At 44.3% G+C, this 18,280-nt stretch overlaps 1 protein-coding gene across 1 annotated transcript; it reads left to right on the top strand.

Moving 5' to 3' along the window:
• Window positions 1-3,733: 3,733 nt before the first annotated feature.
• LOC110528997 (protein timeless homolog) lies at window positions 3,734-14,246 on the top strand. The gene is given in 21 exon segments (XM_090242219.1): window positions 3,734-3,776; window positions 4,068-4,221; window positions 4,483-4,511; window positions 4,514-4,587; window positions 4,690-4,752; window positions 4,898-4,999; window positions 5,312-5,355; window positions 5,357-5,412; window positions 5,676-5,755; window positions 6,200-6,379; window positions 10,181-10,437; window positions 10,546-10,613; window positions 10,752-10,875; window positions 11,054-11,136; window positions 11,387-11,512; window positions 11,699-11,908; window positions 12,091-12,159; window positions 12,316-12,452; window positions 12,928-13,144; window positions 13,498-13,543; window positions 13,644-14,246. Coding segments are annotated over 21 exon segments (2,247 nt in total). The 3' UTR covers window positions 13,729-14,246.
• The last annotated feature ends 4,034 nt before the right edge of the window (window positions 14,247-18,280 follow it).

The raw sequence follows: 18,280 nt of genomic DNA, 5'->3' as shown, positions 1-18,280 counted from the left end.
TGGCACAGATCCATATATGGCAATGGCTATTTGCATATAGGACTACTGTAGCTCTGATTGGTTATAGCTCACCAGTCTGTGTAGAGTACTGGCCTGAGTCATGCCTATCAGTGCAATAGAATCCTACTCCAATGCATTCTGCTACAAAGAATCTCTTACACAGTTAGTTTTGCATAGTTTGTTTTGTTTCGGTATGTTACTTTGGAAGTGGCTAATATTGCGTTGATTCGATCACAATTCCCAGAGTAGAGTGAAATGTTGATAGTGTTAACTAAAGGGGAAAACACTAGAAAGTTGAGTCGCGTGCTTCTCTGAATGGGCTGATATTTCTTCTGAGCTGCAGTCTGGGGAGCCTGCTCGCCTGCACGGAGTTTAAATAGAACATTACTCGACTCCTTCACTCCCCCTGCTCTCATCTCCTACGCGGAGGAAAGTAGGTTAAAATCTCAGGGCATTATTGGTAAGTATCACAGGCTGCTTAGAGGTCTTGTGGCAAAATGAGAAGGAAGGAAGAGTGTGTTCTTTCTGTTCTTTGTGGAGGGCTGCTGCAGTGCCGGTGTTGTGCCGAAAATCTCCCCCTGCCAGAATTCCCCCTTCTAATTTCCTTAATTTTGTGGCTCGAGTCAAATAGTTTCTGTGACGCACATCAGAGTCAAATACTTTCTATAGAACAAACTCACGTTTGGGCAACCTAAATTAATAATTAATGTATGTATGTGTGTTATATTAAACATAGATGAGTAAAATGTTGGCAAGCAATGAACATTTCAGAACAACTATGGATGAATTATTATCCTTATACTTTCAAAAATACTCGTTGAATAAGACATGGGAGAGATTACGAATTTTGGCAAAGAGACTTATTTATAGACTAATACAAAATCAGTAGCGGATTTAGCTATGGGCTACATGGGCAGCCGCCTAGGACGGCATCTTGACGGGGGCTGCACGGGGCCCCCCGGGTGCTGGCGAGGGCGGGCGCTGGAGTGGGGGTTCGCCCAGGGCGCTATACAAGCTAGAACCGCCACATACACTTGAAACAAATAGCCAAACCAAAAACTACAGACAAAAATGCTTTCTGCTACTAAGATCAGTGAAATGTAGGCTAAACTGACAACGGAGTGAAGAGCAGAAATCTCAACTAGCAAGCATGTCGCAGCAATGAAGAACGCGAAGGGGGGGGGGAGAATTCTGTCAGGGGGGAGATTTTTGGCACAACACCTGTATTATGACATGAGAGAATGAGATGTATCAGTTCATGTTCTGTTTGCAGTTATTAAGACTACATTTTTAGTCCTCATGATACTGTGTATTTGTGATGTTTTTTTCCCCAGTAGCTGACTGTGTTGGTGTCTAATTTGTGGTTGAGAGCCTTTATGCAACTTCTGGAAAAGTAATGCATGCAATGTGTGCAACATAGGAGAGTTGACATTTTGTTAGTAGTATACATTTGTGTAATCTCGTTTTTAAACTCTTGAGTTAAATATTCTTGGACTAGGTTATTGCAGTTTTATTCGGTTCATTTTCACCTAAACAATTAAGACTAAGTACACCCAATTTACTTTACACATATTGAGGTTGTAGGCTAATGGAAACATGGATTGGGCATTGGTACTCAATGTATGCCAGAAGGAACTTGGTTTGCTAGAAGGACTGGAGGTGTGAGTTTCTAGGTTCACCCATACCTGAGAACATTTAGGTTACGTGAAGTAAACATTGACTGCTTCTTGGAGATGTTGCCTAATAAATCAGTCTGTCATACCTTGGTTACACAGTCTGAAACAAAACACTGCAAACATGTGGAAAGTTACCTTTACAAGCCAGAAAGATTAATAAACCTAATTTGAACTTACTCTAACTGTTGCCTGTGCAGTTGGTTCTTTTATCGTTCAAAAAATTTGAGAGAATATCCACAGGGAAGTATTATTAAACCAACCTATTTAAAGTATTTTTCCTTCGTAGCTTGTTCTCCGTCTTTTTAAATAGGGAACCAATTTGTTTTCAGCACTTATTTCCATGACTGATCAAAAAAAATGATCATGGCGTTCTCTTGTTCCTCTGCAGCAGGCATATGTTTGGAACATCAAATCGCAATAAAATCAGAGCATCGAATCGCTTATAGATGCTTATATAAATGCTTATAGAATCGGGAAAATCATGATAATATCGTATTGTGAGTTCCCTGGCAATTCCCAGCCCTAACTGGCAGTGTGTCTCAGGTAAGAAAGGGTTAATTGGCATTAATGTCTTTGTACTAGAGCCTGTAAACTGAAGCAGGTCTGGGTGTGTGAATAAACCTAGAGGAGCTGATGGGAATCACATTTCAAGTAGTGTACCCCTTTGCATGCTCGTATAGTGTTAAAAGGGTGAAACTGTGAAGAATTTGTCCTCTTTCATATTTTTTTTCAACAATTATGACCATTAATAGTTGGCCTACATACCCAGGTTACACAGAGGCTGAAATAAAATCACTCTGTAAAATGGCCATAGTGCCTCTCTCACAATTCATAGGAGAGCAGGGATACATGCGGTTCTGTGTACAAAACAGAAGGCTGCTTCTCATCCAAACTATTTGCTCATGTTGTCCTAATGGTGTTACTGTCCTGTATACCTGAACTCAGTGACCCGCTGGCCTGATTAGATGAGGTCAGATGGTTAATGTCACTAGGTCCTGTAGTCTGGGCTAATTCTGGACCAGATCATTTAGCTGAAATTGTCCGTCTGTGTTTGATTTGATAGTAGGCCTTTCAACTGTCTACTTGGATCTTGTCATAGTAAAGGTGTGTGTGTTTTGAGAGGAAGCGATACAGACGTACAGCCAAGCAGCATGCTCACTGTGCTGCAATCTGCTACTAGGGTGGCAGGTAGCCTAGTGGCTAGAGCGTTGGGCCAGTAAGTGAAATGTTGCGGGTTCGAATACCCGAGCTGACATGGGGAGAAGTCTGTGCTAGGAACTTAACCCTAATTTTCTCCAGGGGCGCTGTACTTCTATGGCTGACCCTGTAAAACAACACATTTTACTGTGTGTATGTGACAATGCAGCATAATATTTAGCTCTGAAAAAATTACAGATTGCATTCCAGATTTTTTGCTCAATTATTGGCTAATTTTTGGTTGCAGTGGTTAGAGCGTTGGGCCAGTATCCAAAAGGTTGCTTGATCGAAGCCCTGAGCTGACAAGGTAAAATCTGTCATTCTGCTCCTGAACAAGGCAGCTAACCCACTGTTCCTAGGCCATTCTTGTAAATAAGAATTTGTTCTTAACTGACTTGCCTAGTTAAATTAAAAATGATACAACCAAAAAATAGATGGGTGGTAATTCCCAATAAAAAGTTCTAAAATCATGATTATTCCTTGTGGCTGTGACTTTGTAACAATGTTTAAAGTAAATTGTTGCTAGTGCATAGACTGGTAAAGGCCATGTAACAACGTCTCACTCTCTTTGTCTCCCACAGGTTTGAACGGCCTATGAGCTGGTGTCTGAAGACCTCAGCCTTGCTGTTGAATTCCAGGTAATTATTAACCAGTAAGCCTATAATTTCTCGCATTCAGTATTGTTTTTTTCTGTATACTATATTCACCTATAGTTTATTTATATTAGTGTTGGACTTCTAATCTTTACAGAACTATGTTAAGACTTCTTCCCCACCTCATTATAAGTGTCTCTTTCTCCATTTCCTGGTTGCTGTCTGTCAGATTGAGCATCGCCTCTCCCCTTGGCAGGCCAGTGATATATGGACTTGGACATGATGAACTGTGAGCTTTTGGCAACGTGCAGTGGCCTGGGGTAGCTGGAGGTCTAGGTGAGCTGCTACACACACTGGCTAACAACACTTGCTGGACTATAAACACAGTGCTGAAGGTAGTAATGTGTACTAGGACCCTGACTTGAATCGAAGTACTGTTTTTAGGGAAGATTTACAGTATATTTACTGTCAAATCAACTTAAATTACTTGTATTAATCTGAGCTAGGCCTAACTGCTCTAAATAAATAATGTAAATCCTGTATAGGGCTTTTATGCATACTGCATGGGTAACCTCTGACCCTGTGTGCGTGTCCCCTGTAGAGGGTGTGAAGGACCTGATCCGGTACCTGCAACATGAGGATGACACGCGGGACACCAGTCAGCAGCTGGGGGCGGGCTAGATCTTCCAGAATGACCTGCTGCCCATCATCACCCAGCACAGCCAGGACAAGGCCCTGTTTGATGCCTGCATCAGGTACATTACACAGCCTCAGTACAGGCCTGCAGGGACACTGGTATAGCATGAGAGGACCTGCCATGGACTAACCATAGTTGCTGTTAACACTGCTATATCTAAAAGATCTATAAGTGTTAAATGGCTAGAAAATGGAGGGTTTAACTTGTGTAGATGTCGTTAATCCCCAAACAAGTTGTAAGAAACCTGGATGGATATTGGATCCCGTGGAGTTGTTTTGGTTGGAGTGTGGTTCTAATGCCATCTCTGTTTCCACCACAGGCTCATGGTCAACCTTACCCAACCTGCTCTGCTAAAGTCCCAGATGACCCGACTGTCAGACATCACTTCCTGCAAGTGGTGTCCTATTTACAGGTTTACAAGGAGGTAGGAGGGGTGCCACTATTTGAGCCCACCCTAGTGGGGAAGAATGGAGGACTACGGTGTGAGCAGTATGATTGACTGTTCTCCCCATCTCTCCATCCTCAGACCTTTGCCAATGAGAAGGTGTTTGGAGTTCTGAGTTAAACCCTGTACAATCTGCTGCAACTAGTGAGTGTTGCACTTTCAGACCAACACCACAGAATGGCGTCCTCCACAAATAATATTTTCCAAAAAAGAGAGTGAGAAGCATTGGCCATGTGTTAAAAAATTCCCTCTCTCCCTCTATCTGCTTCTTCTCGCTCTCGTATCTCAGGACTGGGAGCAGAGGCAGGAGGAGGACAACCTGCTGAAAGAGAGGATTCTGCTGCTGGTCAGGAATGTACTGCCTGTCCCCGCTGACCTCTACGAGGAGAAGGTCAGAGTTCATTGTGTTAGGTCGTGCTGTGACCCCATTCAGTAAATTCCCAAGCAGCAGTTCATGCTGAGGATTTTAACCTTGGTCCATCACCATGGCTCGCTCATCAGAACAACACTCAATAATGTCTGGCATGTTGAATCATCTCAATCACTCACTGTATTGTCTCTCTCTTTCTCATTGTTTTACTATGCTTTCCTACTCCTCTCTCCCTTCTGTCTTTCTCTTGCTTCTCCTCTTTTCCTCTCCCTATCTCCCCATCTTCTATCCTTTTCTGCCTCCTCCCTCCTTTCTCCTCTGGTATGGCTGTAGAACGTGGACGATGATGTCAGTGTGCATGACAAGCTGCTGTGGGCTGAATGACCTGATCAAGTTCCTGGCCTCTGCGCAGAGCGAACAGCAGTGAAGCACAGGTGTGTTGGTCACCTCCCTCAAGTTTCAGAGACCAGAGAGAGACACACCTGGGCCCATATTCATAACATGTCTGAGTAGGATAGCTGAACTAGGACTAGGTACCTGTCCATGTAATCGTATGCATAATGTTCAAAAAGCCTGAGAATGAATTAATCAAACATTCCAGCTTCTGCTTCACCCAATATGGCTGCCCATACACAGCCCACAGAATAACTTTTTAACATTTTTTTTATTGATTCTAATTCTATGTTCTACCCTGCAGAGGCCAGAGCTCCTGGTGAGTGTGGGTCAGGCTCGTTCAGCTCAGGAGAAACAGAGAGACGCCCTCCAGAGAGGAACAAGGTAACTACACTGATCTCAGAGCAGTTATTGTCAGCGAGACATGCTCTTTAGAGGTAGATTGAATAAACAAACTGACCTCAGAGCAGTTAAAGAGAACAATATGTGTTCTAGAGAGAAGCCAGGTTAAAACCCCTGTGATTTGCATGCTTTCGTATTGCCTTTTCCTCTCCTTAGACACTCTCGCTTTGGAGGCTCCTATGTGGTTCAGGGACTCAAGTCGTGATCTACCACCGAGGCCTCCACAACATGAGTTTCAAATTCTGGAGACATGCCCCAAAGTCTTATTACCACGGAGCATTTAAAGCAGAAATAAACAATAAAGGTAAAAGCTATTTTAAGGAATGGGGGAAAAAAAACATGCTAAAATGTCAAGCAGTTGAATCTGTCGTTACTTGTTATCCTACCAATCCCTTGATATATGTCTTAGGTGGGGTTTTTTACTAGTTCAAGAACTACACCCACGATGAAGGCAAGGCGGCGGTGAGATGTGTGTCCAACCGAAAGCTGCACACTAGGGACACGGAGGGCATATGCCGCTCAGCCCTAAACGTGCGCCTCTTCCTGCGCGAGTTCTGTGTGGACTTTCTGGAGAACTGCTACAACCGCCTCATGTACCTGGTCAAGGTGATGAGAATGGGTCACAACACCTTGTGTGATGCCCCAAAAAAGCCTATCACACTGGATGATGCCTCATGATGCCCAAGACAGGGTGCGTCCCAATAATCTCTCCATCTTCCTGAAGTGTGCTACTCGTTCATTACTCACAAATTTAAAATCATTGTATTAATGTTGGAATGGGCTAGAGGGAGTTCTTTTTTTTGATTTAAGGGAAGTGACAAGTGCACACCTCAGGCAGAAAGTAAAGATTGTTGGTACTCACACACTGACTCGAATTTTGAAAGATTGAAAAGAACAAGGAACAATACAACACTGTGGTTCCAGTTCAATCCAAATAGATTAACTGGGTTTCCTGGCAAAGGCAACATTCCTCCTGCACAGCTAGAAGGCATGTTTGGATTTTTAAAAACTTTTCCCAGAAATTCAGTTGTGGTTTGAGGCCTGGTTTAACCACAGCAGCCACATTGCAGACTCAAATCAAATCAAACTTTATTTGCCACATGCTCTGAATACAACAAGTGTAGACTTTACTGTGAAATGCTTCCTTACAAGCCCTTAACCAACAGTGCAGTTCAAGAAGAAGAAGAAAATATTTACCAAGTAGGCTAAAATAAAAAGTAAAGTGTTACTTTACAAGGCAAGTGCCTTGCGAAAGTATTCGCCCCCCTTGAACTTTGCGACCTTTTGCCACATTTCAGGCTTCAAACATAAAGATATAAAACTGTATTTTTTTGTGAAAAATCAACAAGTGGGACACAATCATGAAGTGGAACGACATTTATTGGATATTTCAAACCTTTTTAACAAATCAAAAACTGAAAAATTGGGCGTGCAAAATTATTCAGCCCCTTTACTTTCAGTGCAGCAAACTCTCTCCAGAAGTTCAGTGAGGATCTCTGAATGATCCAATGTTGACCTAAATGACTAATGATGATAAATACAATCCACCTGTGTGTAATCAAGTCTCTGTATAAATGCACCTGCACTGTGATAGTCTCAGAGGTCCGTTAAAAGCGCAGAGAGCATCATGAAGAACAAGGAACACACCAGGCAGGTCCGAGATACTGTTGTGAAGAAGTTTAAAGCCGGATTTGGATACAAAAAGATTTCCCAAGCTTTAAACATCCCAAGGAGCACTGTGCAAGCGATAATATTGAAATGGAAGGCATATCAGACCACTGCAAATCTACCAAGACCTGGCCGTCCCTCTAAACTTTCAGCTCATACAAGGAGAAGACTGATCAGAGATGCAGCCAAGAGGCCCATGATCACTCTGGATGAACTGCAGAAATCTACAGCTGAGGTGGGAGACTCTGTCCATAGGACAACAATCAGTCGTATATTACACAAATCTGGCCTTTATGGAAGAGTGGCAAGGAAGAAAGACATTCTTAACAAGCCACCTGGGAGACACACCAAACATGTGGAAGAAGGTGCTCTGGTCAGATGAAACCAAAATTGAACTTTTTGGCAACAATGCAAAACGTTATGTTTGGCGTAAAAGCAACACAGCTGAACACATCATCCCCACTGTCAAACATAGTGGTGGCAGCATCATGGTTTGGGCCTGCTTTTCTTCAGCAGGGACAGGGAAGATGGTTAAAATTGATGGGAAGATGGATGGAGCCAAATACAGGACCATTCTGGAAGAAAACCTGATGGAGTCTGCAAAAGACCTGAGACTGGGACGGAGATTTGTCTTCCAACAAGACAATGATCCAAAACATAAAGCAAAATCTACAATGGAATGGTTCAAAAATAAACATATCCAGGTGTTAGAATGGCCAAGTCAAAGTCCAGACCTGAATCCAATCGAGAATCTGTGGAAAGAACTGAAAACTGCTGTTCACAAATGCTCTCCATCCAACCTCACTGAGCTCGAGCTGTTTTGCAAGGAGGAATGGGAAACAATTTCAGTCTCTCGATGTGCAAAACTGATAGAGACATACCCCAAGCGACTTACAGCTGTAATCGCAGCAAAAGGTGGCGCTACAAAGTATTAATTTAAGGGGACTGAATAATTTTGCACGCCCAATTTTTCAGTTTTTGATTTGTTAAAAAAGTTTGAAATATCCAATAAATGTCGTTCCACTTCATGATTGTGTCCCACTTGTTGTTGATTCTTCACAAAAACATATGTGTAAGAAGTACAGTTTTATATCTTTATGTTTGAAGCCTGAAATGTGGCAAAAGGTTCAAAGTTCAAGGGGGCCGAATACTTTCGCAAGGCACTGTATAACAATAACGAGGCTATATACAGGGGGCACCCGTACCGAGTCAGTGTGCAGGGGTACAGGCTAGTTGAGGTAATCTGTACATGTAGGTGGGGGCGAAGTGACTATGCATAGGTAACAAACAAACAGCGAGTAGAGCCTTTTGGTCCTAGATTTGGTGCTCCGGTACCGCTTGCCATGTGGTAGCAGAGAAAACCGTCTATAACTTGGGTGACTGGAGTCTCTGACAATTTTTTGGGCTTTCCTCTGACACTGCCTATTATATAGGTCCTGGTTGTCAGGAAGCTTGGCCTCAGTGATGTCCTGGGCCATTGGCACTACCCTCTGTAGCGCCTTATGGTCAGATGCCGAGCAGTTGCCATACCAGGCGGCGATGCAACTGCTCAGGATGCTCTCGATGGTGCAGCTATAGATCCTTTTGAGGATCTGGGGGCCCATGCCAAATCTATTCAGTCTCCTGAGGGGGAAAAGGTTTTATTGTGCCCTCTTCACGATTGTCTTGGTATGTTTGGACCATGATAGTTCGTTGGTGATGTGGACACCAAGGAACTTAACTCTCGACCCGCTCCACTACAGCCCCGTTGATGCTAAGTTGAACGCTTTCGACACCTTGTAGAGTCCATGCCCTGACGAGGGCAAAAGGGGATGCAACTCAATATTAGGAAGGTGTTCCTAATGTTTAGTACACTGAGTATGCTTCCATATACTTTTTTATAACTGGCTCCCGGGTTACCTTCAGATGATGTTTGTGAGCGTCCTAGAGCAAAACCGACACGTACGTGTTTGTGCGAGTCATATCAGTGTGTAGCCAAAACTGTTCAGGCGCTACAGAAGTTTTTGTCTTGAGGTCTGACAAACACTGCTTGTTGTCACGCGGAGCGGAACAGGTGAACCCAAGAGCAGACTCTGACGAGGAGACTGGGATGAGGTAACCAAGGTATTTATTGAAACACGGGGGGAAGATTGAGTGCAAGCCAGGGGAAGCTCGGGCGGGTTGCCGGAAACCAGGTGTAGAGGCTGAGGCTGGAGCGTGAGGTTTTGGGACAGGGTGAGCAGGTCCGGAGGGGAATCCAAGGGAGCATAGAGTGGGGAATCCAGGACAGAGTAGCAGGACTGACGAGAAGTCAGATTGGAGACATGGACCAGAGTCAGAGCGGGCTCAACTGTAGTGGAGATGAAAAACTCGTCAGGCAAGGGAAAACAGGAACAAATGGCTAGAAACATGGACTAACTGAGCAGAGATTATGATCTGGCAGTGTGGAAGTGGCAGGACTGAGTATTTGTAGAGGTCTTGATTATGGAACAGGTTGCAGCAGGTGGCTCCAGCACACCTGTCTCCACCCACACAATCACACACACACACAGAGAGGGAGAGAGCACTGGGGGAGTGGCGGCTGGTCAAGGAGACACAGGATGAGCACTAGAGGGCATGGCAGGAGCAGACGTGACACTAGTAGCTCGTCCACCTTCCACCGCAGATGCGGAAGGCTGCCATTGGCGGATGCAGTGGATTGAGCCCATGCAAAAAAGATCTCTAGCTTAAACAGACAGATTTTTTTTATTATGCTAATTAAATTTACATGGGGACATCGACTCTAGGGGGTTAAGGACTATTATACAAGGACTATTATACAAGGCACAAGGACTATTATACAATTACAAGTTCATTTTTTCCTCTTCCTCCTACAGGAGCTGGTACCCTTTGCTAAGTTTGCTGAACCGATTCCTTGCCCTGGTGGCCAAAAACAAGGCCTACGTAGAGCTGCTCTTCTGGAAGCGTGTGGGAGCTGTACGTGAGATGACAGAAGGCTACAGCAAGCCTGAAGGAGGGTGTGTGTATGTTCCTGGGTGTCAATGAAATAAGTGTGTCGCATTTACTATGCGCTTTTCAAGGTTTCCATTTTTAAAAGTAATTTATTGTTCTCATGTTTGTTTCAGAAAGGGGTCCAAGAAGAAAGCAAAATGGAGGCGCTGTGAACACTACATGGAGCACCGTGACTCTGAAGGTAAACAAACGGCACCACTCATTTTTAATTTCCTGACCTTTTTATCACCAATCATTTCATTTAACTGGTGTTTTATGGTAACCATTCCATTTAATATGCTTGTCCCATATTCTGTCCTTGAACTTTTGACTTTCACAGTGCCACACATTGTGGAGACTCTGCTGCCGCTGCTTAGCAACACCACCCATCAGCGTCAGCAAGTGGTGGCCCAGTTGGTGGCGATGGGGCTGGTGAATGGTGTCAAAGACCTGAAGAAACTGAGGTCAGTCAGTGTCTCTGGTGGCCATCATGTCTAGGCTACATCCTGTAACCTGCTAGCTTTAACCATTTGAGATTCTATGTTAATGTCTGTGGATGTAACATACTGTTTACATGTCAGTACTAGTTAGAGTATTGAAAGGACAACCTGACCAGTAACCTCTGATCTGACTTCCCTGAAGGAAAGGCACTCATATTGTCCTGTGGACAGAGGAACAGGAGGAAGAGCTACAGATGCTGTTTGAGGAGTTCAGAGACTCGGATGGTACGTTTTGAAGGTGTTCTTGATTCCGACGCTATACAATATAACCATGGTGATAAGGGGTTGCAGTATTCTTCATCTCCGTGGTGATAATGGTTGCAGACCTGGGTTAAATTGCTATTGGAAATCTTTCTGTTTGCCGCTCATTCTATTGGTTCCATTGTGCCAGGGAAGCTCAATCAAGCCCAGCTAAAGTATTTTGAAGTCAGATAGTATTTGAACCCAGTTCTGAGTGGTTGTTATATTTCTGTAGATGTGCTGGGAAACATCCTGAAGAAGTTGGCGGGTAAACGGTCCCGCGCCTGCCTGGTGGAAAAGCTGCTCAGCATGGGCCTAGTCCACGACCGATGGGAACTCCACAAGAAGAAGATGCCGCAACCCTAACGCTCCGGAGAAGAGCTCTAGGATTGGAATGGTGAGGGGAATTTATTTTGCATTTGTTGACTCTTATTGTATTGGGTGTCCAGTATAGAATAGGTTGGCAGTCTAGAAATGTCATAAAAGTAGCACTACTATTATGACTGATGAAAGTCAAAGTATTTGTGTGTAATCTGTTCAACTGAAGAACAGTTCCTGGCTGACCTCATGGCAGTCTAACAGAAGAGCCCATCCATGGGCTGAGATAATGATGATGCATTCCGGGAGAGCGAGGGGGAGGAGCAGGAGAGGCATGCTCAGGCAGCCAGACGGAGGCAAAGCAGGGTAGCAGAGCGGGAGAGCACGGTTGAGGAGAATGCCAGCTTGGGGACCATGGTGTACACTCTACGGCAGGAAGGTGAGAGCAGGGCATTCATGTTCATATTTTTACAGACTACCCCATCTAGGTATCAGTATGTTCTTTTCATTTTAACATTACACAACATCAAAGAAGATTTCCCATTGGCAAGAAGGCTACAAAACAGATTTTTTTTTCAACATTTGAAAAATGGTCCCTAAAGCTGTATTATTTTGTTACAGGTTTGTCAGGACCCCTGTTGTGGCTACAGAACTGCCTGAACAGAACAGCAGATGTCCGCGAGGAAGAAGGTGAGTGGAAATTCACGTAAAAAATGACAAAAAGTACTGGGGGAGGGGGACACTTAGTATGTATTCCTTTATCATTGTGAATTGCTGCATCTTTGAAGTGTGGTTGAGGACATTTGTGATTTATTGTGGCAGTTAATGTTCTATTTTCATCATCAGGCTTGTCTCAGCCTGTACCACCTGTCCCTCTGACAGAGGAGAATGAGGACGCAATGGAGAAAAGTAGCTTCCAGAGGTTACTACGGAAAATAGGGGTCCAAGCACAAATAGGGGTTTGAGTACCAGCCGATGAGCAGGTGGGATTTAAAAAAATAGATATATATATTTTTGTCTTACCCACATTAAATTGTAGGACTAAGTCCCAAAAGTATTTACTTAGTTAAAAGATGGAATCCGCAATAGGGGAAACTGACACTGTCGGCTCCATGGCCATGATCGTTTTTTTGTTGTTGAGCGGAGGTGAATGTCGCAATGCGCACCCAAAAATTGCAGTACATATTCTGCTGTTCTATTCCGCGTGCGTTCATTGATGTCCGAGAGAACAAACAGCATTGCTTGCAGTCACTTTGTTGTTGTATTATCACAAACGGACGTGGCAGTTTCACAATTAAGGATTCCAACTTTAAGGCAAGATACAGCTAATATGAGGCACTCAACTTTGAAAATGTTGCATTTATAAAAGGCATTGAAGTGATGTCTGTATTTTTCTAAACTTTGGCAGGCTTTCCCATAGACTACTGTATAGGTTATGTGTGTCTAATGATCGATTAGGAGTCGTTCTGGAGGATCCCAGCCAAGATGAACCCTTCCCAGTTAAGGGGATCCCCAACGGCAGGGGGAGAGAGGACGGAGCGGCCATCCCCAATGAGCCCCTTCCAGGAGCAGACGCAGGTGGAGGCAGACTCCCATGAGCAGAGAGCCCAGGCCCTCTGAGGCCTGCTGCTGGCCCACAAGAGACAATTGTGTTCTGCTGAGGCAGATGGCTAAGGTCAGCAGATTAAAGACATTGGATGCGTCTGAAATGGCACCCAATTCACTATATAGTGCACTACCTTTGACCAGAACCCTATGGGCTGTGTTCAAAAGTAATGCAATAATGAATAGCCATTATCTCATACTCCATAGATAACTCTGAATTGTGGAGATCTCATAGAATTGATCCAAGGTTGTTGCTTAGTTAACCATAACTTTATTAGGGGATGTAATAAGTCCATCAAACTCTTCACAAATGTAAGGTTTTTTACTGATGCTGTTTTGTGTTACCAAAAATCTGAATATGATTAACTACTGTATATACGCAAACATCCACTTATATCTGACAAGCCAATTCTTTCTCTTCAGATTTCACACCTGTTGAGGATATAGATTCAGACAGTGCACCTCAGAGGTGAGAGTTCTCCATTCTGTACACAGTGTATTTCTAATGCAATATCATAGCGCTGCCTGTTTATTTTCTGACCGTTTTCTCCTCTCCTTGACCATCACAGATCTTCAGAGAATAAGAAGACCTCCAGCAAGAGAAGCAGAGTGCTGTTGTTGGACAGCGACGAGGATGGAGATACTGTGCTTTAACCTAATCATAATCTAGTCCTGTTAGTTTTACCCACAAACTAATTTGCCTTTGGCAAGAATGACAATGACTGGCGTTTGTTAAAGAAGAAACGGACTGGCATCCAGGCTACAAAATGATTAGTACGACATGTTTTGCTAACATTGCTGTCTCCTCTCCTGACAGTGGACTCCCTCACTCTGGAACTCGGGGCTGACAGGGCAGACGACAGAGGGTCTTGATTGACGATGAGCAAGATGATGATTAGAGAAGTCTTCAGTTTGATTAATTTTATTTATACACAGCTTTTCCACTTAGGTGCTCAGTGTTTTACATAGAAAGGGGGAAACTCAAACTCCTCCACCAATCTGAGGAATCCTGTTGGACCCAATATGATTGAAGCATCTTCTTACACAATGCCTCTACAGGGCTGTATGGGGACTGAGTATGGGGAAACATGGACCTTCACATACCAAATATTTCTGAGAAGGCAGTAAACAAGTCACCATAATTTGCAAAGAAATTCATTAAAAATGCTACAATGTGATTTTCTGGATTTTCTTTCTCATTTTGTCTGTCATAGTTGAAGTGTACCTATGATGAAAATTACAGGCCTCTCTCATCTTTTTAAGTGGGAGAACTTGCACAATTGGTGGCTGACTAAATACTTTTTTTGCCCCACTGTAAGTATTTGATCACCTACCAACCAGTAAGAATTCTGGCTCTCACAGACCTGTTAGTTTTTCTTGTTCTCCTCCTGTTCTCCACTCATTACCTGTATTAACTGCACCTGTTTGAACTCGTTACCTGTATAAAAGACACCTGTCCACACACTCAATCAAATAGACTCCAACCTCTCCACAATGGCCAAGACCAGAGAGCTGTGTAAGGACATCAGGGATAAAAGTGTAGACCTGCACAAGGCTGGGATGGGCTACAGGACAATAGGCAAGCAGCTTGGTGAGAAGGCAACAACTGTTAGCGCAATTATTAGAAAATGGAAGAAGTTCAAGATGATGGTCAATCACCCTCGGTCTGGGGCTCCATGCAAGATCTCACCTCGTGGGGCATCAATGATCATGAGGAAGGTGAGGGATCAGCCCAGAACTACACGGCAGGACCTGGTCAATGACCTGAAGAGAGCTGGGACCACAGTCTCAAAGAAAACCATTAGTAACACACTACGCCGTCATGGATTAAAATCCTGCAGCGCACGCAAGGTCCCCCTGCTCAAGCCAGCGCATGTCCAGGCCCGTCTGAAGTATGCCAATGACCATCTGGATGATCCAGAGGAGGAATGGGAGAAGGTCATGTGGTCTGATGAGACAAAAATAGAGCTTTTTGGTCTAAACTCCACTCGCTGTGCTTGGAGGAAGAAGAAGGATGAGTGCAACCCCAATAACACCATACCAACCGTGAAGCATGGAGGTGGAAACATCATTCTTTGGGGATGCTTTTCTGCAAAGGGGACAGGACGACTGCACTGTATTGAGGGGAGGATGGATGGGGCCATGTATCGCGAGATCTTTGCCAACAACCTCCTTCCCTCAATAAGAGCATTGAAGATGGGTCGTGACTGGGTCTTCCAGCATGACAACGACCCGAAACACACAGCCAGGGCAACTAAGGAGTGGCTCCGTAAGAAGCATCTCAAGGTCCTGGAGTGGCCTAGCCAGTCTCCAGACCTGACCTCAATAGAAAATCTTTGGAGGGAGCTGAAAGTCCGTATTGCCCAGCGACAACCCCGAAACCTGAAGGATCTGGAGAAGGTCTGTATGGAGGAGTGGGCCAAAATCCCTGCTGCAGTGTGTGCAAACCTGGTCAAGAACTACAGGAAACATATGATCTCTGTAATTGCTAACTGGGCATGTGACTGACTACCTGGTAGATGCTCTGACCTGGTGGTGGTAGACTGGGTCCTTGTGAAGTCCGACCACACTGACTCTGACTAGCAGCCTCAGGTAGGGAGCTGCTCTGGGGTCCGGTGGTGATGCAAGGTCTGGGGTCTGTTTGCCCCTGATCTGCCTGTTTGTGCTTCTTTAAAAATAAGTCTGTCTCTCTTTCTTTTCATGTTTAATTGACCCTATGCAAAAATAAGACAGTCTATGGTTAATCTAAGCATCCAATTACCCACGTTTAAATCCAATCTTAATTACAAATCCTCATTATTATAACTGTACCTTAAAATGAACTACCAGCCTAAATTACTAGTTAGATCTTGGCTAGCCCTACTCTGCAGCAAGTAACTGAGCTAGCTATAATTTCTTACACCTTTACGATAGAAACAGGCTATCTGTAAATTGTGGTAATCTTTTGAGTAACTTTAACAGATTGATAATAACAATTGTTCATTTTGAGTTCAAGTACGAAAATCTAACTGAGTTAATGGATTTTTTAATGGCATCGGACCGAGGCTCTGCATCTGTCCTCGTGCTGCTAGACCTTAGTGCTGCTTTTGATACCATCGATCACCACATTCTTTTGGAGAGATTGGAAACCCAAATTGGTCTACACGGACAAGTTCTGGCCTGGTTTAGATCTTATCTGTCGGAAAGATATCAGTTTGTCTCTGTGAATGGTTTGTCCTCTGACAAATCAACTGTAAATTTCGGTGTTCCTCAAGGTTCCGTTTTAGGACCACTATTGTATTCACTATATATTTTACCTCTTGGGGATGTTATTCGAAAACATAATGTTAACTTTCACTGCTATGCGGATGACACACAGCTGTACATCTCAATTAAACATGGTGAAGCCCCAAAATTGCCCTTGCTAGAAGAATGTGTTTCAGACATAAGGAAGTGGATGGCTGCAAACTTTCTACTTTTAAACTCGGACAAAACATAGATGCTTGTTCTAGGTCCCAAGAAACAAAGAGATCTTCTGTTGAATCTGACAATTAATCTTAATGGTTGTACAGTCGTCTCAAATAAAACTGTGAAGGACCTCGGCGTTACTCTGGACCCTGATCTCTCTTTTGAAGAACATATCAAGACCATTTCAAGGACAGCTTTTTTCCATCTACGTAACATTGCAAAAATCAGAAACTTTCTGTCCAAAAATGATGCAGAAAAATTAATCCATGCTTTTGTCACTTCTAGGTTAGACTACTGCAATGCTCTACTTTCCGGCTACCCGGATAAAGCACTAAATAAACTTCAGTTAGTGCTAAATACGGCTGCTAGAATCCTGACTAGAACCAAAAAATTTGATCATATTACTCCAGTGCTAGCCTCTCTACACTGGCTTCCTGTCAAAGCAAGGGCTGATTTCAAGGTTTTACTGCTAACCTACAAAGCATTACATGGGCTTGCTCCTACCTATCTCTCTGATTTGGTCCTGCCGTACATACCTACACGTACGCTACGGTCACAAGACGCAGGCCTCCTAATTGTCCCTAGAATTTTTAAGCAAACAGCTGGAGGCAGGGCTTTCTCCTATAGAGCTCCATTTTTATGGAACGGTCTGCCTACCCATGTCAGAGACGCAAACTCGGTCTCAACCTTTAAGTCTCTACTGAAGACTCATCTCTTCAGTGGGTCATATGATTGAGTGTAGTCTGGCCCAGGAGTGGGAGGGTGAACGGAAAGGCTCTGGAGCAACAGCCCTTGCTGTCTTTGCCTGGCCGGTTCCCCTCTTTCCACTGGGATTCTCTGCCTCTAACCCTATTACAGGGGCTGAGTCACTGGCTTTACTGGGGCTCTCTCATGCCGTCCCTGGAGGGGGTGCGTCACCTGAGTGGGTTGAGTCACTGATGTGGTCATCCTGTCTGGGTTGGCGCCCCCCCCCCCCCCCCCTTGGGTTGTGCCGTGGCGGAGGTCTTTGTGGGCTATACTCAGCCTTGTCTCAGGATGGTAAGTTGGTGGTTGAAGATATCCCTCTAGTGGTGTGGGGGCTGTGCTTTGGCAAAGTGGGTGGGGTTATATCCTTCCTGTTTGGCCCTGTCCGGGGGTGTCCTCGGAGTGGGCCACAGTGTCTCCTGACCCCTCCTGTCTCAGCCTCCAGTATTTATGCTGCAGTAGTTTATGTGTCGGGGGGCTAGGGTCAGTTTGTTATATCTGGAGTACTTCTCCTGTCCTATTTGGTGTCCTGTGTGAATCTAAGTGTGCGTTCTCTAATTCTCTCCTTCTCTCTTTCTCTCTCTCGGAGGACCTGAGCCCTAGGACCATGCCCCAGGACTACCTGACATGATGACTCCTTGCTGTCCCCAGTCCACCTGGCTGTGCTGCTGCTCCAGTTTCAACTATTCTGCCTTATTATTATTCGACCATGCTGGTCATTTATGAACATTTGAACATCTTGGCCATGTTCTGTTATAATCTCCACCCGGCACAGCCAGAAGAGGACTGGCCATCCCACATATGCTCTAATTCTCTCTTTCTTTCTCTCTCTCGGAGGACCTGAGCCCTAGGACTATGCCCCAGGAATACCTGACATGATGACTCCTTGCTGTCCCCAGTCCACCTGACTGTGCTGCTGCTCCAGTTTCAACTATTCTGCCTTATTATTATTCGACCATGCTGGTCATTTATGAACATTTGAACATCTTGACCATGTTTTGTTATAATCTCCACC

The sequence above is a fragment of the Oncorhynchus mykiss genome, chromosome 7 (assembly GCF_057628025.1).
Source record: "Oncorhynchus mykiss isolate SJ-2025 chromosome 7, ASM5762802v1, whole genome shotgun sequence".
Taxonomy (NCBI): Eukaryota; Metazoa; Chordata; class Actinopteri; order Salmoniformes; family Salmonidae; genus Oncorhynchus; species Oncorhynchus mykiss.
The sequence above is the reverse complement of the archived record's forward strand: the minus strand, read 5'-3'. Positions and strand labels throughout refer to the sequence as shown.